The sequence below is a fragment of the Cervus canadensis genome, chromosome X (genome assembly GCF_019320065.1).
Source record: "Cervus canadensis isolate Bull #8, Minnesota chromosome X, ASM1932006v1, whole genome shotgun sequence".
NCBI classification, from domain to species: domain Eukaryota; kingdom Metazoa; phylum Chordata; class Mammalia; order Artiodactyla; family Cervidae; genus Cervus; species Cervus canadensis.
In genome coordinates, this window is record NC_057419.1 from 38,827,615 (window position 1) to 38,854,016 (window position 26,402).

Consider the following 26,402-nt stretch of genomic DNA (forward strand, 5'->3'; position numbering starts at 1 on the left):
TGCTATCCAAAAGTCTACAAGCATTAAATGCTGGAGAGGGTGTGGAGAAAAGGGAACCCTCTTACACTGTTGGTGGGAATGCAAACTAGTACAGCCACTATGGAGAACAGTGTGGAGATTCCTTAAAAAACTGGAAATGGAACTGCCATAAGACCCAGCAATCCCACTGCTGGGCATACACACCGAGGAAACCAGAACTGAAAAGAGACACATGCACCCCAATGCTCATCGCAGCACTGTTTATAATAGCCAGGACATGGAAGTAACCTAGATGCCCACCAGCAGACGAATGGATAAGAAAGCTGTGGAACATATATACACAATATATGGAATTCCACAATATGGAATATTACTCAGCCATTAAAAAGAATTCACTTGAATCAGTTCTAATGAGGTGGATGAAACTGGAGCCCATTTTGCAGAGTGAAGTTAGCCAGAAAGAAAAACACCAATACAGTATACTAACGCATATATATGGAATTTAGAAAGATGGTAACAATAACCCTATATGCAAGACAGAAAAAGAGACACAGATGTATAGAACAGACTTTTGGACTCTATGGGAGAAGGCGAGGGTGGGATGATCTGAGAAAACAGCATTGAAATATGTATATTATCCAGTGTGAAACAGATCGCCAGTCCAGGTTGGATGCATGAGACAAGTGCTCGGGGCTGGTGCACTGGGATGACCCAGAGGGATGGGATGGGGAGGGAGGTGGGAGGGGGATTCACGATGAGGAACACATGTAAATCCATGGCTGATTCATGTCAATGTGTGGCAAAACCCACTACAATATTGTAAAGTAATTAGCCTCCAACTAATAAAAATAATTGGTGGGGGGAAAAAAGAAATGTATATCCAACTGCTTGCTAGAAATCACCTGAAATTCTGTCAGACAACTCAAATGTAGAATTGCTCAAACTGAATTAAACTTCTTTCCCTATCTTAAAAAAAAAAAAAAGCATGTTCCTTGGAAGAAAAGCTAAGACCAACCTAGACAGCATGTTGAAAAGCAGAGACATTACTTTGCCGACAAAGGTCTGTATAGTCAAAGCTATGGTTTTTCCAATAGTCATTGTATGGATGTTAGAGTTGGACTATAAAGAAAGCTGAGTGCCAAAGAATTGATGCTTTGAACTGTGGTGTTGGAGAAGACTCTTGAGAGTCCCTTGGACTACAAGGAGATCCAACCAGTCCATCTTCAAGGAAATCAGTCCTGAATATTCATTGGAAGGACTGATGCTGAAGCTGAAGCTCCAATATTTTAGTCACCTAATATGAAGAACTGACTCATTGGAAAAGACCCTGATGCTGGAAAAGATTGAAGGTGGGAGGAGAAGGGGACGGCAGAGGATGAGATGTTTGGATGGCAGTACCTACTCAATGGACATGAGTTTGAGCAAGCTCCGGGAGTTGCTGATGGATAGGAAGTCTGGCATGCTGCAGTCCATGGGGTTGCAAAGAGTCAGACACAATTAAGCAACTGAACTGAACTGAACTGAATTGGGAAGATTCTACATGCTAGGGAGCAACTGAGCCCATGTGCTGCAACTACTGAAGCCCACATGCCTAGAGCCTGTGCTCCACAAGAAGAGAAGCCGCCACAATGAGCAGCCTGTGCCCCTGCAATGAAGAGTAGCTCCTCCCCGCTTGCCTCAACTAGAGAAAGCCCATGCACAGCAACAAAGATCAAGCACAGCCAACATAATAATAATAATAAAATAAAAAGAATCTGCCTTGCAATGCAGGGCACATGGTTTGGTCCCTGGTTGGGGAACTAAGATCCCACATGCCTCAGAGCAGCTAAGCCCATGCACCACAACTATAGAACCCATGTGCTGCAACTACTGAGCCCACGTGCTACAACCAGTCTGTGCACCACAATGAAAGATCCTGCATGACACAACAAAGATCCCCCATGCCGCAACTAAGACATGACTCAGCCAAATAAATAGATAAGTATTTTAAAAAGAGGAAGGAAATTCTCACACATACTACAACATGGATGAAACTTGAAGACATCATGCTAAGTGAAACAGTCACTAAAAGACAACTATTGTATTATTCCATTCATATGAGGTACTTAGAGTAATCAGTGAAAGTAGAATTATGATTGTCAGGGGCTGGAGAGAAGGGGAAATAAGGAGTTATTTTTTAATGGGTACAGTTTCGGTTTTGCAAGATGAAAGAAAAAAGTTTGGGGAATGGATGGTATTGCTGGTTGCTCAATATTGTGAATATACTTAATGCCAATGAACTGTATACTTAAAATGGTAAAAATTTTTATGCATATTTAATCACATTTTTTTTTTTTAAAAAGGGCCAACGGATCAAAAAACCCAATAAAAAATGGGACACATGAACAGACAATTTACCAGAAAAAGAGATAAAAGTGGCCCTGAAACATTTGGGAAAAAAAGCTCAAATCCATTCAAGATTAAAGAAATGCAAATTAAAACAACATTGAGATAGAATTTGTCTTGTATCAGATTAGCAAAAATTGAAAATATATGACAACACATTCTATTGGCGAAGCTGTGGGGCAAAAAGCACTCTTACACACCGCTGTTGGGAATACAAATGGGTATAATCCTGGAAGGGAATGTGGCAATATCTAACAAAACCACACATGCACTTACCTTTTGCCCCAGCAATCCCATTCCTAGAAACCTACTCTGAAGAAAACTAACAATATGAAAATATATGCAGGGATTTCCCTGGTGGTTCAATGGCTAAGATTCCACACTCTCAGTGCAGGGGGTCTGAGTTCTATCCCTGGTCAGGGAACTAGATCCCACATGCCACAGCTAAGAGTTCACATGCCACAACTAAAGATCCCCCATGCTGCAACTAAGACCCAGTGCAGCTAATAAGGAAAGAAAGAAAAAGGAAGAAAATATACACATAAAAGGCTATTCACTGCAGCATGTCTGTAATTGCAAAGTATTGGAAACCTAAATGCCCATACACAGGAGAGAAGGTGAATTACTACGTATGGCACATATACACAATAAGAGTACCATGGAGCTGTACAGAAAAGAATGAGGAAGACTTCTATGAACTGATAAATGACTTTTAGAAAATACTGAAAAAAGCAAAGCCACAAAGTATATTTATAGTGTACTACCATTCATATGAGAAAGAAGGGGATATGAAATAATATGCAAGTAACTGCTCATTTGTACAAAAGAAATATAGGAAGAAACTAATGAGATTGATTAAAAACAGGGGTAAGGAGAATGTGGTGGTAAAGAAGTAGAAATAAGGGTGGAATGGGGACAGGATAGCAGGGACAAACAGGAACACTTCTCTGAGTATACATATTTTTTTTCTTTAAAAATATTGTGGTAAAAAGCATAACATAAAAAAAAAAAAAAAAGCATAACATAAAACTTACTACCATCTTAACCATTTTTAAGTGTACAGTTCAATAGTGTTAGTATATTCACACTGTTGTGCAATGACTCTCCATAACCTTTTCATCTTGTAAAACTGAAACACCATACCCATTCAACAGCAACTCTCCATCCCCGGTCTATTCTTTTAGTTTCTGTCACTGCTTTTATTCATAAAGTGCTCTTTTACCTTCACCTATATGCACAGAGAACTTTGCCTATATTTTTTTCTAGTTCTCTTGTAGGTTTTTTCTTTTTTTATATTGTGGTAAAAAAACACATGGGCTCAGTGGGTAAAGAACCTGCGTATAATGTAGGAGACACTGGAGATACAGGTTTGATTCCTGGGTCAGGAATATCCCCTGGAGGAGGGCACGGCAACCCACTCCAGTATTCTCGCCTGGAGAATCCCATGGACAGAGGAGCCTGGTGGGCTACAGTCTGTAGGTCACAAAGAGTCTGACACGACTGAAGTGACTGAGGACAGCACAGTACAGCAAAAAACATATAACATAAAACTTGTCATCTTAACTGCTTTTAAGTGTACAACTGAGTAGCATTAAGTATATTTACATTGCTGTGAAACAGATCTCCAGAAATATTTCATCTTGTAAAACTCAAATTATATACCCATTAAATAATAACTCCCCTTTTGGCCCTCCCCTAGCCCTTGGTAACCACCATGCTGCTATTCATTTCTGTGAATATGACTACTTTAAATTCCTTATATAAGTAGAATCATACAGTATTTGTCTTTTTGTGACTGGATTATTTCACTTACATAATGTCCTAAAGTTTCATTCATGTTGTAACATGTGATAGGATTTCCTTCCTTTTTAAGGCCGAATGATATTGGGGAAGATTGAGGCCAGGAGGAGGAGGTAACAGAGGATGAGATGGTTGGATGGCACAGCAACTAAACGGACATGAGTTTGAGCAAACTCTGGGAGATAGTGAAGGATAGAGAAACCTGGTGTGCTGCAGTCCATGGGGTCACAGTCAGTCAGACATGACTGAGAGACTGAACGAAAACAACAACAACATTTTGTTGTATGTATATATTGTTGCTTAGTCGCTAAGTCATGTCTGATTCTTTTGTGACTCCATGGACTGTAGCCCATCAGGCTCTTCTGTCCATGGGATCTATTATGAATAGGTGGGTAAGCAAGTATCTCTCTGAGACCCTGTTTACAGTTCTTTAAGATATATACCCAGAAGTGGGATTGCTGGATCATATGGTAGTTCTATTTTTAATTTTTTGAGCTACCTCCATACTGCTTTCCATAGCAGTTATATCATTTTACAATCCATTCAACAATGTACAAAGGTTCTAATTTCTCCACATTCTCCTGGCATCCTTTCCAACATTTGTTATTTTCTTCTTTTTTTTTTATAGTAGCCATCCTGACAAGGTGTATGGTGATATCTCATTGCAATTTTGATTTGCATTTCTCTGCTCTGAGTGTATCTTTTTGTAAAACTCTGACTCTTACACCATCAATAATGCTTCACATACTCTTCATATACCCAAAATATAAACAATTAAAACCAACCAAGCAAGATGTAGGGGAGATCCACAAAGGAATACAAATAGTACCTCTGGGAAACAGTATCTTGCCTGGATACTTTAAAGACAAAAAGAACTGTACATATATGCTGTAATCTAGTTACTAAAAGTGTTTCTCACAGGGGTATGGGCTAGCAATTCCAAAATTATTTTATGTGTATACTAGAACTGAACTAGTAAGTAAATAGAATGCAGATAATGAGAGCTGGTTTTTCACTACTGGAGAAAGAAGTTATAAATAAAGAGTGGGAAGATTAAAATAAACCCTGTAGTGTTAGACTGGAATCAGAGGTATCAGTCTAAAATCATGGTTTTTAACATATATTCAGTTAGATAAATATAAAAATATAGATATATGTGTGGGTTACTGTACATACAGATATTTCCTAGCTCTACTCACTGAGAGGGCCTAGAAGCAGTGATATCCCAGTAACAATGAGCACACCTAATGCCCAGATCTGTTTCTAAATACCATTTTGCAATTAAAAGAAAAAACAGGGCTCCTTGGACATATGATTGATTCCAGAGCTGAGGCAGGGAAAATACAACATCTGGTGGAAATGCTTAAAAACTTGACGGTGTGTTAAAGAATACAAGAGCTACTCTGAAGGTGTTCCTAGTGGACAAGAAACAAAAAATAAAACAAGATATAAAACAAATGATGATAGTATTGGGTGCTAATGCATAGAATAAAATAAATACCCATGGGTCTATATGGCTATAAATACATAATCAGATAAATAAGTGGTAGGAGGAGAAAAATAGCTCTTCTTCATAGTGGGATTCCAATTAATAAATTTCTGAGGTCAGAACCCATGCTTTTCCTATTATATCAGGTTGTCTCAAAGCTAACTAGCTAAGTCCTAAATAGAGAGCAAGTTTGTTAAGATCCCTACCTTGACACCAAGTGCTATCAGAAACTTTAGAATATCAGGGGGGAAACAATTATAAGGAGAAAAAGGCTCTGTTAGAATATACATTTAAAATTCGTCTACGAGAAAAAAAAATAATAAAATTCGTCTATGGTTCTTACTTTATAGATCCAGGCAGGGTACCTCCATGGGCTTGTAGCAACAAGACCTGTAGCTGCTGGACCTGGAAAAGGCAAAGAAAAATAGTCAGCTAGTTATCAATCAAAACTACTTATCCCTACTCAGCAAAATTATCATGATTAGCAGTAGGGTAATTTTACTTGATGCTTTTGAACTGTGGTGTTGGAGAAGACTTTTGAGAGTCCCTTGGACTGCAAGGAGATCCAGCCAGTCCATCCTAAAGGAGATCAGTCCTGAGTGTTCATTGGAAGGACTGATGTTGAAGCTGAAACTCCAATACTTTGGCCACCTGATGTGAAGAACTGACTCATTGGAAAAGACCCTGATGGTGGGAAAGATTGAAGTGGGGAGGAGAAGGGGATGACAGAGAATGAGAAGGGGACAACAGAGGATGAGATGATTGGATGGCATCACTGACTCAATGGACATGAGTTTGGGTAAACTCTGGGAGTTGGTGATGGACAGGGAGGCTTGGTGTGCTGCAGTCCATGGGGTCGCAAAGAGTCAGACACGACTGAGCTGAACTGAATTTTACTTGATGCCTATGAAATCTAAGGCATATCTTAGGTTTTACAGAAAGCAACACGGTTGATGATTCAATGATAAAAAGACAATCAGCACTACATGAATAACTAGTACTTAGAAGATGTCATCTTTTACCTAAGCATCTTCATAGTTTTTATTGAGCCTCTATTCTATTTTCTTTTTTTAAATCAGACTTAGCACTGAGCTAGGCAATGTGGGGGGACATAAAATAAACTCTTGTGGTTTATTATCTAGTTTACAATCTAGTTGATGAAGACAAGACTAAGGCCTGAAAAAGTAGGAAATAACACAAGACAGAAGATGCTAAGTCATCAAGTATACTTAAGTACTTTAGGGTTCTGAGAAGAAGCAAAGTAATAAAATCCCACAATAGGCTAAAGGAGGCTTTGTGGGGATGGATCTTAAACCAGGGTGCACCTGTAATCATTGTCTCCATTCCCTCTTATGACAAAAGAGGAGCTGTTCTGCTTGAGTTTTGGATCCCAACTCTTCTTGCCTTCTGATAAATCTTACTCTATTTGTTATCCCCCCTCTCTTCTATATATGTGACTTCTCTCTTCTTACAGTATCCTTCCTATTAAGATTAAAACATGTTCAAGTCTCTACCATCTTAAAAGCACCTCCCCCAATCCCACTTCCTACCACTTTTTGCTTGATTTCTGTCCTTCATAAAGTTTAAGAGAATAGTCTACACCCACTGTCTCCATCTCCTTTAGCTCTTCTCTCACTTGCTCTTTAACTTATTCTAATCTGATTTGTGCCCACAACATTCCACTGAAATAACTTTGGATAATGTCACCAATGATCTGCATGTCACTATATCCCATGGGCATTTTTTAGTCTTCATGTTATTTGACTGTTTGGTAGCATTTGGGTTACCAGACACCACACTTTCCTGGTTTTCCTTCTATTTTTCAAGCTGATCTTCTAGTCAATTTCTTAGTTCATCTTTGCTCCAACTGTCCTTTAGGTGATAAAGTTCCTCAAAGCTCTCTGCCTATAGTTTCAATTACCATTTATTAGTAAAAACTGGTGACTCCCAAATTTATCTCAAACACAGATCTTTCTGAATTTAGAACTTTTAAAATGCAAGAACACTAGTATTTTACATTTACTGTCACATCATTATTTCCAAAGCATGACTACACATATGATTTCATTTGATCCACACAGATTTCGCTGGGCTTCCCTGGTGGCTCAGCAGTAAAGAATCAGCCTGAAATGCAGAAGCCATGGGTTCAGTCCCTGGGTTGGGAAGATCCCATGAAGAAGGAAATGGCAACCCACTCCAGTATTTTGCCTGGAGAATCCTATGGATAGAGGAGCCTGGTGGTACAGTCCATAGGGTTGCAAAGAGTCGGACATGACTTAGTAACTAAACAACAACACAGATTTCTAAAGCATTTACAGGGAACAAGGTTGTTTGATAGGGAGAAACTGATATTTTACCTCCATTTTATGAACAGGAGCCTTCAGGCAGAAAGCTTAGGGACGATTTGCTGGCCATCAGTGAAGGAACTGCTGGTAGGGGAGTGCTGTTCCTTCCAATCCAGCTCTCTCTCCCTTGCAACCTGCAAGTAAGGCTTACATCCAATTGCAGGGAGAACTTTCTTGTTCCTTGAAAAGCCACTACCACTCCACTGGGGAGAGATAGTGGGAAAAGTCAAAGGCTGGCTATCAGGTGACTTGGTTCCTGTCAGTCTGCCCTGAACCACCATATTCATTTCTTAGACCCTAGTGTCTTAAAATGGGGATAAAGATACCTGCTGTGTTCATTGGCATATTATGATGATAAAATTAAATAATGAATATAAAAGGGTTTTTCTGAACCATGTCAAGGTGAGACAGGAAATCTGAAACAAAGGGAGCTTCTTTAAGGACTGAGTCTAGCCCCTGGAGCCAGACACCATGGAAGATAGTTTAGATATACTGTCTCATTTAGTCCTCAAATCAGCCCTGAGGGGACTGAGTATTACTATTGGGAAATATTAATATTATTAATAAATAATACTGGGAACTGAGTATTACTATTACTGAAAGTGTTAGTCGCTCAGTCAGGTCTGACTATTTTCGACCCCATGAACTGTAGCCCACCAGGCTCCTCTGTCCATGCGACTTCCCAGGCAAGAATACTGGAGCGTTTGCCATTTCCTTCTCCAGGGGATCTTCTCAACTTTTTTGAATTTAGAACATTTATACCGAACTATCTACTTAATATTTCCACTTAGTTGTCTGCTATCCGAAATCTGGTTTTCTCTAGTGTATTCTGGTTCAGTGAATATGCAGTTTCACGTGCCAGAAAGCTGGGTGTCATACCTTCACCCCCTTAACTAACCCACTGGTCACTTCTATCACCACCACCACCCTAAGTCCAAGCCACCACTTTTCTTTCTCTTGGACCATTGCAGTAACTTCTTAAGTGGTCTCCATGAGTATATTTTTGCTCCACTATAATCTATTTGTGCACAGCAGCCATACCATCTTTCAAAAGTGTAAATTATTAATGCTGCCACCTAGCTTAAAATCATTTTTAACATAGTACATGAGGCTTCGATCAGGCCTCTGTTTCTTCTCCAGTCTCAGACTGGATCACCCATTCCTTGCTCTCTCCACTCTAGCCACAATGGCATTCTGAGGTCTTCAAATGCACTACACTCCTTCCTAACTCAAGACCTTTGCAGACAAGCTATATGTCTGGCACAGTTCTAAGTGCTTTATATGTATGAACTCATTTAACCCTCATAAAAACTCTATGAAGCAGGTACTATTATTTCTGTTTTATAGATAGGGAAACTGAGGCACAGAGAACTTGCCCAGGGTACATAGCTAGTGAGGTATAGAGCCAGGATTTGAACCCGGGCAGATTGGCTGCATTGTCAATACTCTTTCCCATTATACTTTGATACACACACTACTGTGTTTTGCAGGTGGCTCAGTGGTAAAGAACCCACCTGTTAAGCAGCAGATGCTGAATCGATCCCTGGGATAGAAGATCCCCTGGAAAAGGAAATGGCAACCACTCCAGTATTCTTGCCTGGGAAATCCCATGGATGGAGGAATCTGGTGGGCTACACCCCAGGGGTCACAGAGAGTTGGACACAACTTAGCGACTAAACAACAACATGTATTTCTTCTCTCTGGAATCTTTCTTCTTTCTTTTCTGCATAGATGATTCCTACTTCGTCTTTCAGATCTCAGCTCAAATGTAGAAGAAGCCTTCTTCTCAGAGTAGATATTTAACAGAAGATCCTGTTCATACTTTCACAGTGCCCTATAGTACACTATTCCAGGTTATAATACATTGGTATGATTGTGTGCTTAATGTTTGTTTGTCTCTCCCGCTAGGAGAGTTTCATGAAGGCAGAAACTGTCTTCTTTGCTCAACAATATATTCCAGCACAGTACCTGGCACATAATAGTGTTCGGTAAATATTTATTGTTGGAATGGATTAACAAATGACCAGGAAGAAAAGCATTTCTGGCAACAGGAGTACACATGAAAGCAAACAAAGAAGCAGCACTAAGGTACTTTATAATTAACGTGATTTTGTAAACAGATAAATTACTTATGTTTTCTATAGTGAACCTTAGGAGGAAGGAAATAAAGGACAATAAAAGGAAGGAAGACAACAGATTAAATGAGTTGTAATTATTATCACTGAGGAGGAAGCTAGAGATGGAGTGAGCACTAGACTGTTGAGAAACACTAGATTCCCACTGGGAAGAGTACTATACCAAGAAAAGCTGACGCCCCTGCCAAGGGGGTCAATCTCGCTACCTGCTACTCTGCCAGTGCTATTGAGCTGTTGCACAGTCATACTGATGCCACCACAAATTCATGTTCCTAGTCAGCTACTTCTTCCATTTCCAAGACTTTAAGCCTTCTGAGGTCTCTTCAATCCCTCTATGCTATCATCTGCTTGATTGCTCTTAGAAGATAACCTTGTCTCCTACTTCACTGAGAAGAAAATGGTTATCAGGCTGAAAATTGCTCCATTTCCCTTGTTTATCTAAATTAGTGTCACTGTATCCTTCCTATCTAACCGCTTTTCTTCTAGTCTTATGGGCAGGTATTCCCTCTACTGTCTAAGCTGAAGCCCTCTTTATTTGTGCAGAGGATCTCAACTAAAAGAAAACACCTTATCAACTCATTCCTATTCTCAGTCTCTCCCAACTGGTTCTTTCATATGTTCAAGTCTCTTCCATAAAAAAAACAACACAGATTTATATCCCTTGACCCTTGACTACCAGCTACTGTCTTCTTTTATCTTGCCTTCCTGAAAGAAAAGCCTACCAACTTCCTCCACTTCGTTGTCTAGCATTCACTGTCCATCCCATAGCAATCTGCTCCTATCATTCCCCTGACCCTCTTCTCACTGCAGTCTTCAATAGCTTTCTTGCTGATAAAAAAAAATCAATGAACTTTTTTAACCCTTATCTTTACACTTTATAAATTTATACTTTTGATAGCCCTCCTTGAAACTTTCTTCCCTTGTCTTCCATGAATCACTGATTTTCTCACTACCTGTTTGCTCTTTCTTCATCTCTCTTGTTGTTGGCTCTCCTTTCCCCCTTCCTTAAATACTGTTGTTACCTCCTGAGTTCTATCTAGCCTTCGTCTCTCTTCTTGGCCATTTGCTTACTCAGCAAATATTGAGTAAGTGCCTTTAACATGCCAGGCACTCTTCGATTTCATCTACTTTGTAACATCAGGTACCATCTAAATTCTCACTTTTGTCACTTAGTCATGTCCGACTCCTTGCGACCCCATGCACTACAGCATGCCAGTCTTCCCTGTCCATCACCAATTCCTGGAGCTTGCACAAACTCATGTCCATGGAGTCGGTGATGCCATCCAACCATCTTATCCTCTGTCATCCCCTTCTCCTCCTGCCTTCAATCTTTCCCAGCATCAGGGTCTTTTCCAATGAGTCAGTTCTTCACATCAGATGGCCAAAATACTGGAGCTTCAGCTTCAGCATCAGACCTTCCAATGAATATTCAGGACTGATTTCGTTTAGGATGGACTGGTTGGATCTCCTTGCAGTCCAAGGGGCACTCAAGAGTCTTCTCCAACACCACAGTTCAAAAGCATCAGTTCTTCAGTACTCAGCTTTCTTTCCTTTTTTTTTTTTTAAGTACTCAGCTTTCTTTAAGGTCCGACTCTTATATCTATACATGACTACTAGAAAAATCATAGCTTTGACTAGACGGACCTTTGTTGGCAAAGTAATGTTTCTGCTTTTTAATATGTTGTCTAGGTTTGTCATAGCTAAATGCTGATGACATACAAATCTGTATCTTCAGACCTCTCTACATTAAACCTGCATACCCAGCCATGTTTGAATAACTCTACTTAGATGCCCCTCAAGAGGTTCAAACTCAAAATGCCCAAAAACTGAATTTCATCATTTCCATTTCCCTGCCTGACCCCTATTTTCCTCCTAAATTCCCTGACTCAATGATTGTTACTACCATTTATTCAGTTGTCCAAGCAAAAAACCTGGGGATCAACTTTGATTCTCCCTACCTACCCTTTCACATCAAATCTGTAACCACATTTGTAAGCTCTATACATTCTACCTCCTTGTTCTTTTTTTGTTTGTTTGTTTGTTTCTATCAATAATTTGTCCCCCTTTCTTTATCTCTATTGCTCTGTCTTTAGTTCAGGCCATAGTGTTTATTTGAGTTATTATAATTCTTTCACCAGTCATATAAGGACCTTTGGGATCTGACTCCTGCATACCTCTCTTGCCCCATCTCTCACTGCTCACTTCTTTATCAGTGAAATATACAGTACCACCCTATAATCTTAAATATGACCAAAAAACATGTTCATAAGAGTTACTTTAACATGCTTCATACTAACAGAATGCTTAACCAACATCTCTAAAGTCCTGGTGGAGAAAAAGCTGAGAAATAAAAGCTCTATCATTCCACTCACATACTTGTAATTTTCCCCATCAAATGTTAAGTCCCTTCTACCTGTTGCTTCAGATGATTAAGTTCAGCTGTCTGGGGATCAATATTAACAACAGGTTTGTTCTTGATTTTTCTTGCTCTGTCAGCATAACGAAGAGTGTTTAATGTTTCCTCTAGATTGGAGTCAGCAGGACTCACACAGGCTATCATAAGAGTGTGGCTATTACCTCCTAGAGAATCTGAAAAAGAATAATGGAAGGAAGTGAAATCCAACAAGTAGGACGCAAGCAAAGCTGTCCACTGGGTTGGAGATTTCAATCTCAGAGCTGTAAGAAAATAATTAAGTATGTACAAATTTCCTATTGCATCAATATAAAAACAGTAAGAATTTCTGTTGTGTAAAATGATATAGTTTAGCATCCTATTGCATGTGTCCTCCTTAAGTGAGACTGTGACGTTAGCAGTTAATCAGGTTAAAACAACTGGGGCCTGGGCCAAGTAAGTTAGGAGCCACTATTAGGATTAAACATTCTTTGGATACTCCCTCTAGGTAGATTTTAACTCTTTAGGGAATTTTGCTTGTCAGCATTAATAAATATAGTAAGCAAGTTCATTTCCAGATACAAAGTGCTAAGTACAGTTGACACTCTACAGATTTTTTTGGCTCTCAAATCCATATATGAAGACATTTTTCCATTACCTTAGAAGCCTGCTTGCCAACAGGTCTCTCTCCTGTTTATCAACTGGACAGCTCTGTATGTAATAGTCCAAAAATCTGGCTTTTTATTAATATCTGTCCTATCTTTGCATTCTCATCACTATCATTCTAAGTTACTCTCTAATTTTTTAGAGGCACTTTGGGCTTACCTTGAAGCAGTCGAGTCAACTTGGAATCTCTGTAGGGCACAAAGCCACCCTTTTTGTCATCTCCAAGAGCACTGATTACATTTCCCAAGCATAGGAGGCCTCGGTTAATATTAATACCTAGTAGTAGGAAAGAAAATTTAAATTGCTTGGTAACATCTAACATATACCTATCCTGAGAAAGAGAAACGAATAAAGACCCCATAGAATTATTAAGTCAGTAATCTTAAGAAAACCTTTTAATCCTGTTCACTTTTCCAAGAGTGTCTTTTTTTTCCCAAACAGAAAGCTCTATATAAAAGAAAAACATTATTTAAAAATCTTTAGTGTTCTTATCAAATATTCTTATGCTCTTTGAGAAACACACCATATTTTCCCTAGGTGGTATGGGTAGAAATGGGAATAAACATAATGCTGGTAGAAGCTGGAGATGTCCACTCTGATATTTTACTTTCTTTGCATCTCTTCCTCTTTCAAACAGTTGGTCTTCCAGTTAAGTAAAGTTCAAAGGGCAAAGGTGAAAGCACAATTAAGTCAGTTGGCACTTCTTGCCCTTTTCCATGGAAACAAAGCAGACAGACAGATGACAGATCACCATGACAACAACCACTTGTATAGTTATTTACTTTTTATACTTTTCTCTTGTTGCTTCAAATAGAGTAAACATTCTTTCCACTTCTTAAATTCCAAGGTTTACTTTTTCAACATTGTAATAATACGAGGTCCCTTGAAAGCCCCCATGGTTATGTTTATCTTAGAAAGTCTATATAGTATAATGGTTAAATGCATGGGCAATGGTGGCTAGGTTCTAATCCTGGCTTTGTCACTGACTAGTTATGCAATTTTGGGTAAGTTCTACAGAAGGGGGCAAATCTACCCACTTCATAGGTTGTGGTGGGGAGTTAATGATACCTTACACAAAACAAAGTTATATGACATATAAATGGCATCATGATTGTTAGTGCTATTCTACTTTACTTATTCAGCCACTGGACTCCCTTATAGATCTATAACTATAAGATCTATATAACAACTACATCTATAAGATCCTTAACTCCAAAATTCCTCTCTGACTGTATCCTACTACCATCCTTCTGTTTCTTTCATGGATGCTGTTCTTCACCCTTATTGTGGCTACAAATTTACTGACACTCTTTCTTTCTCTTTTTCACTGCACCACATGGCATACAGGATCTTAGTTCCCTGACCAAGGATCGAACCTGCACTCGCTGAAGTAGAAGCGTGGAGTCTTAACCACTAGACAAGCAGGGAAGTACCTACTGACTCTTTCTAATACCCTTGGTAGATCATCTTTCCTGGGCCTTAAACTACCTATTCTGAACCCCGCAGTCATTTCAGTTATACTTTCCCAAGCACTCATTAAACCCATGACCTTCTGCCATTCCCACCATGTCAATTCCCAGGCCTAGGTTAAACCAGTTGTGTGTGTGTGTGTGTGTGTGTGTGTGTGTGTGTGTGCGTGTGTGCGTGCACGCACATGTGCTTCTCTCTACACTGCAATGCTGGAGAAAGTTACATAATCAAATGGACTGGATTCATCCATTATAAAACATGCTATCTGACCTTGGCTGAACCCTTGGTTAATTGACCATCTTCTCTTCTTCATTCTTCCTTCACCATGGCAGCTATTCTAAACACTTATCATTTCTAAGACTGGAAATCTACCTTCATTCTATTAGTATGATTTCAACAAATACATTATGGTGATCAATTCTTCACAAGGGCTCCCTAACCTCCCCTCTCCTCACTTCACAGTCTTTCCTTTGCTGTTACCGATTCCTCTGTTCTTCTCCTTGTTTCAAGAGGAAATAACTACCTTTATTTTCTGTTCAGCCTCTGCCGGTGTTTCTATTCCCTTAATTTTCCCGGGGACCCTGGATCGCTCAATCTTCCACCTCCCTCTTAGATCTTCAATTTATTTTCCCTTTACGAATTCCTTCTTTTAAGTTTATTCACATGCTCAAATATCCCAATATATAAGGCTGAGTGCCAAAGAACTGATGCCTTCAAATTGTGGTGCTGGAGAAGACTTGAGAGCCTCTTGGACAGCAAGGAGATCCAACCAGTCAATCCTAAAGGAATTCAATTCCTAAAGGAAATCAATGCTGAATACACTGGAAGGACTGATGCTGAAGCTCCAATATTTTGGCTGCTTGATGTGAAAAGCCAACTCATTGGAAAAGATCCTCATGCTGGGAAAGATTGAAGACAAGAGGAGAAGGGGATGACTGGGAAAGATTGAAGGCAAGAGGAGAAGGGGACGACAAAGGATGAGATGGTTGGATGGCATCACCGACTTGATGGATATGAGTTTGAGCAAACTCCAGGAGAAGGTAAAGGACAGGGAAGCTCAGCATGCTGCAGTCCATGGGGTCGCAAAGAGTCAGACATGACTGAGCAACTGAATGACAATGATGAAAACAAAAACAGTTCCCTCAAGCAACCATCTCTTTTTTTCCTTTTACTGCCATTTTCCAGGGCCATTTATCCCATCCAGGATGTGAAGGAGATCCTGCTGAGATTGATCAAACCTCACCATTGCCTGTACTAATCCTCATATTAGTTCAGTTCTTTCTCTTCTTATATACCTTTTAGCCAAACAGAACATTGTGCCATCTTATTGGCCCATCTCCCATCTGGGATGTGAAGGAAAGACTGCTGAGGTGTTTCAAACCTATTAAACAAAATGTCCATCTATTACTTCACAGGAACAACAAAAAAGCCCAGATAAACCCTGAGAAGAAATTATAAGAATACTATGATCTAAGCAAGAAGCACAGACTTAAGAATAAAAAGGCTGAATTTTTTCTCCAAATGCGAGTTGGGGTTTTGGAATAGAAAAGGAGCAAGGGAAAAGAATGTCTCTCTGGAAAGAAATCATCACAAAAGAGCATCTGACTTCCTGTTGTTGAGAGAGAAATTCTTGACATGGATGGAGAATATATATCATAAAGACTGGGAAGAACATGTCTGAAGAGACTTAAAAGTTCTGATCAAGGATGGCTATGGAGAAAAATGCCTGGATAAAGTTGTAAGACCAGAAGTTACTCTTCTCTCTAAAAGATTGAGAACAAAAAATAATAAATAAATAAAAGATTGAGAACAGATCAAGTGAGGAAAGGATCAAGAGTACTACTCAAAGCTTCAGGTATTTGTTCACTAGGGCAACAAATAAATAATAGAGATTTTAACTTTAAAAAGGGACTAGAACTTCACAGGAGAAGGCAATGGCACCCCACTCCAGTACTCTTGCCTTGAAAATCCCATGGACGGAGGAGTCTGGTAGGCTGCAGTCCATGGGGTCACTAAGAGTTGGACACGACTGAGTGACTTCACTTTCACTTTCACGCATTGGAGAAGGAAATGGCAACCCACTCCAGTGTTCTTGCCTGGAGAATCCCAGGGACAGGGGAGCCTGGTGGGCTGCCGTCTGTGGGGTAGCACAAAGTTGGACACGACTGAAGCAACTCAGCAGCAGCAGCAGCAGCAGCAGAACTTCACAAGTATAATAAACACATGTTACAATAGGTTTTACAAGTAGATTAAAAGGGTATATTTGTCACAGGAGAGAAAAACAAGGTAGGAGAGAAAGGAGGTAGCTCTATAGGAAGCAGCTCTCAACTGGGGACAATTTTGCTTCTGTAGGACTTTTGACATCTGACAAAACGTGGTCCACTGGAGAAGGCAATGGCAAACCACTTCAGTATTCCTGCCTTGAGAACCCCACAGACAGTATGAAAAGGCAAAATATAGGACACTGAAAGATGAATTTCCCAGGTCGGTAGGTGCCCATTATGCTACTGGAGAAGAGTGGAGAAATAACACCAGAAAGAATGAAAAGACAGCCAAAGCGAAAACAATGCCCAGTTGTGGATATGACTGGTGATGGAAGGAAAATCCAATGCTACAAAGAGCAATATTGCATAGGAACGTGGAATGTTAGGTCCATGAATCAAGGCAAATTGGAAGTGGTCAATCAGGAGATGGCAAGAGTGAACATTGACATTTTAGAAATCAGTGAACTACAATGGACTGGAATGGGCAAATTTACCTCAGATGACCATTATATATACTACTGTGGGCAAGAATCCCTTAGAAGAAATGGAGTAGCCCTCATAGTCAACAAAAGAGTCTGAAATGCAGCAGTTGGGTGCAATCTCAAAAAAACAAACAAACAAACAAACAAAAAAACAAAACCAGAATGATCTCTGTTAGTTTCCAAGGCAAACCATTCAATATCACAGTAAGCCAAGTCTATGCCCCAACCAGTAATGCTGAAGAAGCTGAAGTTGAATAGTTCTATGAAGACCTACAAGACCTTCTAGAACTAACACCCAAAAAAGATGTCCTTTTCATTATAGGGGACTGGAATGCAAAAGTAGGAAGTCAAGAGATACCTGTGGTAACAGGCAAATTTGGCCTTGGAGTACAGAATGAAGCAGGGCAAAGGCTAACAGAGTTTTGCCAAGAGAACGCACTGGTCATAGCAAACACCCTCTTCCAACAACACAAGAGAAGACTCTACACATGGACATCACCAGATGGTCAACACTGAAATCAGATTGATTATATTCTTTGTAGCCAAAGATGGAGAAGCTCTATACAGTCAGCAAAAACAAGACCAGGAGCTGACTATGGCTCAGATCATGAACTCCTTATTGCCAAATTCAGACTTAAATTGAAGAAAGTAGGGAAAACCACTAGACCATTCAGGTATGACCTAAATCAAATCAGCAGTGGCCACAGGACTGGAAAAGGTCAGTTTTCATTCCATTCCCAAAGAATGTTCAAACTACTGCACAACTGCACTCATCTCACATGCTAGCAAAGCAATGCTCAAAATTCTCCAAGCCAGGCTTCAGGAGTACGTGAACCGTGAGATTCCAGATGTTCAAGCTGGATTTAGAAAAGGCAGAGGAACCAGAGATCAAATTGCCAACATCTGTTGGGTCATAGAAAAAGCAAGAGAATTCCAGAAAAACATCTACTTCTGCTTTATTGACTACGCCAAAGTCTTTGACTGTGTGAATCACAACAAACTATGGAAAATTCTTAAAGAGATGGGAATACCAGATCACCTGACCCGCCTCCTGAGGAATCTGTATGCAGGTCAAGAAGCAACAGTTAAAACTGGACATGGAACAACAAACTGGTTCCAAATCAGGAAAGGAGTATGTCAAGGCTATATATTGTCACCATGCTTATTTAACTTATACGCTGAGTACATCATGCGAAATGCTGGGCTGGATGAAGCACAATCTGGAATCAAGATTGCTGGGAGAAATACCAATAACTTCAGATATGCAGATGACACCACTCTTATGGCAGAAATCGAAAAGGAAGTAAAGTGCCTCCTGATGAAAGTGAAAGAGAATGAAAAAGTTGGCTTAAAACTCAACATTCAAAAAAATAAGATCATGGCATCTGGTCCCATCATTTCACAGCAAATAGATGGGGAAACAATGGAAACAGTGAGAGACTTTATTTTGGGGGGCTCCAAAATCACTGCAGATGGTGACTACAGCCATGAAATTAAAAGACGCTTTGCTCCTTGGAAGAAAAGTTATGACTAACCTGGACAGCATATTAAAAAGCAGAACCGTTAGTTTGCTGACAAAGCTCCATCTAGTCAAAGCTATGGTTTTTCCAGTAGTCATGTATACACATGAGAGTTGGACTATAAAGAAAGCTGAGTGCCAAAGAATTGATGCTTTTGAACTGTGGTGTTGGAGAAGACACTTGAGAGTCCCTTGGACTGCAAGGAGATCAAACCAGTCTATTCTAAAGGAAATCAGGCCTGAATATTCATTGGAAAGACTGATGCTGAAGCAGAAACTCCAATACTTTGGCCACCTGATGTGAAGAACTGACTCATTGGAAGAGATCTTGATTCTGGGAAAGACTGAAGGCAGGAGGAGAAGGGGATGACAGAAAATGAGATGGTTGGATGGCATCACCGACTTGATGGAAATGAGTTTGTGCAAGCTCCAGGAGTTGGTGATAGACAGGGATACCTGCATGCTGCAGTCCATGGTGTCACAACAGTAGGACACGACTGAGTGACTGGACTGGACTGAACTGAACTGAGGACATTTGGTGATATCTGGAGACATTTTGGTTGTCACAACTTGAGAGGTCAGGGGGAGTACTACTGGCATCTCGTGAGTCGAGGGCAAGGATGCCACTAAACTTTCTACAATGCCCTGGACAGTCCTTGCCTCCCAATATTATTTGACCCAAAATGTCAATAGTGCAACAGCTGAGACACCCTGCTGTGTATGAGAAGAAAACATGTATGAGCCTAAGGCAGGTAGCACAGTCAAGAAGATTAGGGCGAAAAACAGAAGTAATATGATAGTATAGACACACTCTGCATAGTCAGAGAGAAAGGGAATGATCTGTTACTGCAATTGGTCACAAGACTTACAGGAGTAACTACTGAGAGGTGATAGGGTGAAAAGGAACTTAATTGGGAGACAGAATCTTAGCTCAAACTCTGCCTCTGGTACTTATCAATGTGTATGACCTTGGACAAGTCACTAAAACTTTCCTTTTATCCATGAAACAGGTGTAATACATAGCTTGCTTACCTCATGAGGTTATGATAAAAATCCAATGTGATCTATAAAGTGCTATCCACATGTAAGTTATTATTAATAGGATAGAGAAGCTTAGATAATGTAGTTATTTGCTAAGTTACATGACATTGAAAGCAGAGCACCCAATACAGTCCTTATCTATTCTCATGACAGTTTCTTCAGCAAAAGGATACTGCAAGAAGGAAATGGCTGCTTTGGCCTTCAAGTCAACACACATAGAAGAACTGACAGTGTAAGTGAAATGATGAGAATCTGGTTGTAGGGGACTGAGGTGCAGGGTCAAATATCAGTATGCTAGATTTTAAGAAAACAGATTTCTAAAACTCAGGGGAAAAGATAGTTATGCTTCTGGTACCGAAAGTCTAAAGGGGGAAAAGTATGAAAGGCTTTCAAAAAATAAAATTTTAATTATTTAAACACACATTATTCCAATAAAAATCGATATAGCTTCACAGGAATCAATGTAACAAAACTGCATACAAAAAGAACACAGAGAACATTAGACAAAGTTCTGTTCAAAACATAGGAGACTGACCATCAGCATTTCTTTCCCCACTAAGATACCATTAAAAGGAATTTAGAAAGCAATAACCCATAAGATCACAGAGCACAGGAGAGGAAGTACCAACAGGCAAGAGATTTCAATGTTTTTAGAGTACAGGTGGAGAGCAATAACTGACTCAGCAAGATGGAGGAGCCTCAATCTAAAATGACTGCAAAGGGACAATAATGATGATGACAGTGATAATAACAGCTAAGTTTATATAGTGTTTACTATAAGCCAGAAACTGTTCTAGGAACTTTATACATATTACCTCACTTAACCCTCACAGTGGTCCCATAAAGTGTGCATAAAGCATGATTATCCTTGTGTCAACAGATATGAGAGCTGAGGCACAAAGAGGTTAGGTAACTTGCCTAAGGTCACATAGCTAATAAGTGGCAGAGTCAGGATTCAAATGGAGGCAGTTGGGCTCCAAAGTCCATGATCCTAACCTCTATGCTCTATGGAAATTAGCTTATTTGCTCTCTTAGAGGCACCAGTTACCTTGGAAAGAGGAGAGACTTGAGGCTGAAAAGATGGGGTTGGTAGAAACTATATTTAAAGAAATCTTGAACTCTCAAGTCTTCCCTCCAGAGCCATGTGATTACTGTATCCCCCATTCTCAATCATCCCTAGTCTACTTAATGGGGTGAACTTTCCAGTACCCACCCATTAAATGTTGGTACTCTCTTTGGACTGTCTTAAGCTTTTTGCTTACTATATACATTCTTCCTGGATTATCTCATCCTTGCCTAGAGTTCCAATAAATATCTGTGTTAATGACTCCCTCAAATCTGCATCTCTAAACCAGACCTCTTTCCTGTTGTCCAAAGCTATATTTTATCTGCCGATTGAATAACCTCCAGTGGGCTGTGCATACACGACATTGCATAACACAGACTTGAACAACACAGAATTCATCTTTCAGTGCAAATCTATTTCACTTCCAGCACTGTTCCTTTTCATTGTCTCACCATCTAACCAGTCACCCAACAAACAGCAAATCTGAGATATCCTGGACTCTCCCACTTTTCTCACCTCATACATTCGAGTCCTTTTCATTATTTAGTGAATATGTTCAATATTCTAGGCACTGTGCTAGGCATTATAGATACAAAGATGAATAAGTCACAATCCCTACTTTCAAAGAGTTAAAAATATAAAGGGAGGGAGACACACCAACAAAAAATAATTGCAAATAAATATAATATTAAAGGAAAAGATAAAGATAGTAAAAATGAATTCTCATAGGAGGGACTGGGAATTGAAAATTTGAGCTGAATTGTGAAGAATGACTAGGACAATGCTGATGGAGGAGGGAAGAGTAGGAAAAAAGAATGTAAGGGCATTCCAGGCAGAGAAGTAACACATGTCAAGGCACATATTCGTGAGAGAGGGAGAAGTAACATATGTCAAGGCACATATTTGTGAGAGAGGGCATCATACATTTAGCAACTACAGGTAGTTCAAAAGGAAAACAGTGCAAGTTACGAAATAAAGAGTAACAAATAATGAGGCCAGAGGACAATTAGGGGCAGATCATAAACAGCATATGTCATGCTCAGGTATCTGTATTTACCCTGTAGAACAGCGGTTTTCAAATTGTGTTCCTCAGAACCTTAGGGATATTTCAGGGACCCACAAAAATACTGCAGAGTTTCTGTAACTGTAATTTGAATTTTGTTTTAAAAATTATTTTTATTGTGGTAAAATATATAAAACATAAAAGGTACCATTTTAACAGCTTTTAAGTGTACAGTTCAGTGGCATTAAGTACATTTACACTGTTGTGCAACCATCACTGCTATTTAAAATTATTTTAACTATTTTAAATAAAACTGCATTTAAATGGCTCATTCTAATATGCTATAAAGCAAATCTTAACACACTGGAGTCTATTGACACATTATCTTGTACAGCAAAGTTAATTAATTTTTCTGAAGTCTTTGAATATACCTCTATTATTTGTACACATGTTTGAATTTTTTGCAAATGTGTAATTTAAGGTTGTAGCTGTGCACGAGACTTTTGCTCAGTTTATGTGCACACTCACAGAAAATTGTACAAATAACTGTACCACTGTAGCACATGAGCTTGTACTGAAACACCAGACAGAGGCAGTTACTCAATTCATGTGCTCATCCCATTTTCTTTTTTTTTTTTCCATTTATTTTTATTAGTTGGAGGCTAATCACTTTACAATACTGCAGTGGGTCTTGTCATACATTGACATGAATCAGCCATGGATTTACATGTATTCCCCATCCCGATCCCCCCTCCCACCTCCCTCTCCACCCAATCCCTCTGGGTCTTCCCAGTGTGCCAGCCCCGAGCACTTGTCTCATGCATCCATTTTCATAGTATGGTATGGTACCAAATACAATGTACAAATACATTTTCATTGTATGGTACCAAATGAATATGGAACTCAACATGTTATGATATGCTATTAAAGACAGTTTCACAATCTAAGTAGCCACTGATGGATGAATGAATAAAGAAAATGTGGTACACACACACAGAGGAATATTATTCAGCCACCAAAAAGAAGACCTTGCCTTTTTTAACATGGATGGACCCTGAGGGCATCATGCTGAGTGAAATACATCAGATGGAGAAAGACAAACATTGTATGTCCTTACTTATATGTGGAATCTAAAAAAGCTGAACTCATAGAAAGAGAGTAGAATGGTGGTGGCCAGAGGCTGAGAGGTAGGGGAAATAGAGAGATGTTGGTCAAAGGCTACAAACATCCAGCTATTAGATGAGTAAGTTCTGGGATTTCACATACAGCACGGTGACTATAATCAACAGTACTGTATTATGTACTTGATGGTTGTTAAGAGAGTAAATCTTTTTTTAATTAAAACATTTTTATTGAGATAGCATTGGTTTGTAACAATATATGTTCCAGGTGCACAAGATTACACTTCTACTTCTATATACACTATAGTGTGCTCACCATGAAAATTTTAGTTTTCATCCATTACCATACAGTTGATTCCCTTACTTATTTCATCTTTCCCTGATCCCCTTCCCCTCTGGTAACCACTACTCTGTTCTAAGGGAGTAAAGTTTAAACGTTATCACCACACACACAAAAATGGTAATCATATGAGGAGATGGAGGTGTTAACTAACCTTATTGTGGTAATCATTTTGAAATAAATACATGTGTCAAATCATCACATTGTATAACCTAAACATAATATATGCTATATGTCATGAATATCTCAATAAAGTTGGGAAAACAAGATGAAATGCAATAGTGTATATGAAGCACTTAGCCAACGGCACTCAAAAAAAGATGATTTCAGAGCTTCTTGTAAGTTTTGTGAGTGTCTTGTTAGACATTAATAGTCATTATATAACATAAATTAGGAAATATATTGTTAGTGATCCAACATTGAATTTAAATGTCCTATCACTTCTCATCGAAGCTCCTAGATCAGCTTAATAATTGAAAAGACTGTAAAGTAGGCTGTTAAAAAATATTTATAACTAAAAATTATGTATTAGTATGAATCAGGATTTTCTTGATAATGTATGACAAGAAAAAATTATAGAAAAAATTAGATACAAAACCTTAAAGAAGATTGTAGTTGTCATCCAGAATCCCCATCATGTTATATACTAAGAACTAAGAGTGTTCATTGGAGCCTAGTGTGCAAAAGTCTGGAACCAACCTAATGTTCATCAATAGGGAAATGGTATAATAAATACAATGGCACATCTATACAATATATGGACATGAAAAAGAACACAGTAGAGGTGTATATGCTAATATGGAACAATCTCCATAAATAAAGAGTAGATTAGAAGAGAGTACATAGAATACTTCCACTTAAATAGAGAGACCGTCTAAACACCTAGACAAGGGATCTGGGGAGAGAGAAAAAATATTTTTCTTTATACTGCATTAAAAATATTTACTTTGAAATAATTATATATTCACAGGAAGCTGCAAGAAATATGTACAGCAAGGTCTTGTGTACCATTCACCCAGCCTCCCCCAATGGTAACATCTTTCATAACCATAGTACAATAATCAGCAAAGGGAAATTAACATTAGCACAATCCCCAGATGTTATTTAGTTTTTATATATACTCTGTGTATGCGTATAGTTTTGTGTAAAATCACATGTATAACTTCATGAAATGATCACCAAAATCAAGATACAGAACTTTTCTATCATCTTAAGGGTCTCCTGTACTACCCTTTCTAGGCACACTTACCTCTTCACACTCCAATCCCTACACCCTGACAGCCATTAATCTTTCTCCCCTACAATTTTGCTAGTTCAACAATGTATAAACAGCACATATAGTGTATAACCTTTTGAGACTAGCCCTTTTTTTTTCACTCAGCATAATAATAATAATCCATTCAAGGAATCTGTTTCAATAGTTCATTCTTTTTTACTGCTGAGTAGTATTACATAGTGTGGATGTACCACAGTTTGTTTAACCATTCATTTACCTGCTGGTAGACATTTGAAATGCTTCCAGTTTTTGGTTATTACAATAGAGCAGCTATGAACATTTATGTACAGGTTTTTGTGTGAACATTCACTTTCTCTGGAATAAGTGTTCAATAGTGCAATGTATGAGAAATTCAATTTCACCACCTTCTTGCCAGAATTTGATATTTTTTCTTTTAGTTATTTTGAGAGGTATGCAATCTTCTTGTGGTTTTCACTTGTATTTGGTTAATGACTAAGGATGCTAAACATCTTTTCATGTGCTTACTGCCATCTGTATATTCTCTTCAGTGTAATATCTGTTCGTGTCTTGCTCATTGTCTAGTTGTATTGCCTTTTATACTATTGAATTTTGAAAGTTCTTCATATATTCTAGATACAAGTCCTTTGTTAAATGTATTGCATTTTTTTACCATGAACAATTTCATGATATACAAGTGAATATAAAGAAAGAAATTGTGATAATAAAATAGCTGTAATATTCTTATTGCTTGAAGATTGACCTACTCAGTGTTATATATCTGAACTTACAAAATAAATTTATGTGAATTTTCAAATCTGTTTCTTAATTTATTTCAACCGTGAGAATTTATGACTTCATTTTAAAAATAGTTCCTCTGCTTTAAAAGGAAGGCAGATTAAAAACATCTATTGTAGATGATGGACACAAATGAAAGGTTTTGAAGAGGGCATAAACATGATCAAATTTAGATTTAGAAATATTGTTTTGGTAGTCATTTGGAAGGTAGATTTGGGAGTTAAAAAACTGGTGTTTAAGAAACCATTTAGGAGGTTATTTAAATAGTTCAGTTGAGAGATCGTTAAGGACTGGAACCATGGGAAAGGAACAAAGTCTTGAGAAGTTAAAGGTGTTTAAGACATAAAATGACATAACCAAAAGACTTTTTGGATGTGGGAGACAAGAAAGAGAATGAATATAGCATGTGCTCATATTTCAGGAGTAGGGCAGATATTCATATATCTGGCCAGTCAATGGTTATAGAACACCTACTGTGCGTCAGGCACAGTGCTTAGCACAGGTGGCAAGAAAATACCAACTGGTCTCTCCCTTCAAGGAACTCAAAATGTAACAAGAAAAGAAGACAATATAATTACAATAAAAAGAGAGAATGCTGCGAGACTCAGGCTAACAATCAACTGAGAAGAGTGATAATCTTTTATATATCATGAAAATGCTTTGGATTACAGTCTTTTAGGTACATGCATTTGTCAAAATTCAGCTAAGATACACTTAAAATTTGTGCTTTTCATTGTAAATTTTACATTAAAAAATCTACTCACATATTAAACTTCAGTTAATAATACAAAAGCTTAAGAATTTGGGAGGAAAAAAAAAGAATTTGGGAGGAAGTGTACTAATGTGTGCAATTTATTTAAAAATGCATTTTAA

General features: G+C 38.6%; 1 protein-coding gene across 4 annotated transcripts in view; it reads right to left on the minus strand.

Moving 5' to 3' along the window:
- Positions 1-26,402, minus strand: part of KIF4A (kinesin family member 4A) — a 143,224-nt gene that overhangs the window by 77,722 nt on the left and 39,100 nt on the right. For all 4 annotated transcript variants that reach the window (XM_043458802.1, XM_043458803.1, XM_043458805.1 and 1 more), the window contains exons 8-10: positions 13,351-13,467; positions 12,547-12,722; positions 5,997-6,058 (exon numbers count right to left, since the gene is read on the minus strand). In XM_043458802.1, the coding sequence (XP_043314737.1) occupies positions 5,997-6,058; positions 12,547-12,722; positions 13,351-13,467 (355 nt within the window). The remainder of the gene's footprint in view (positions 1-5,996; positions 6,059-12,546; positions 12,723-13,350; positions 13,468-26,402) is intronic.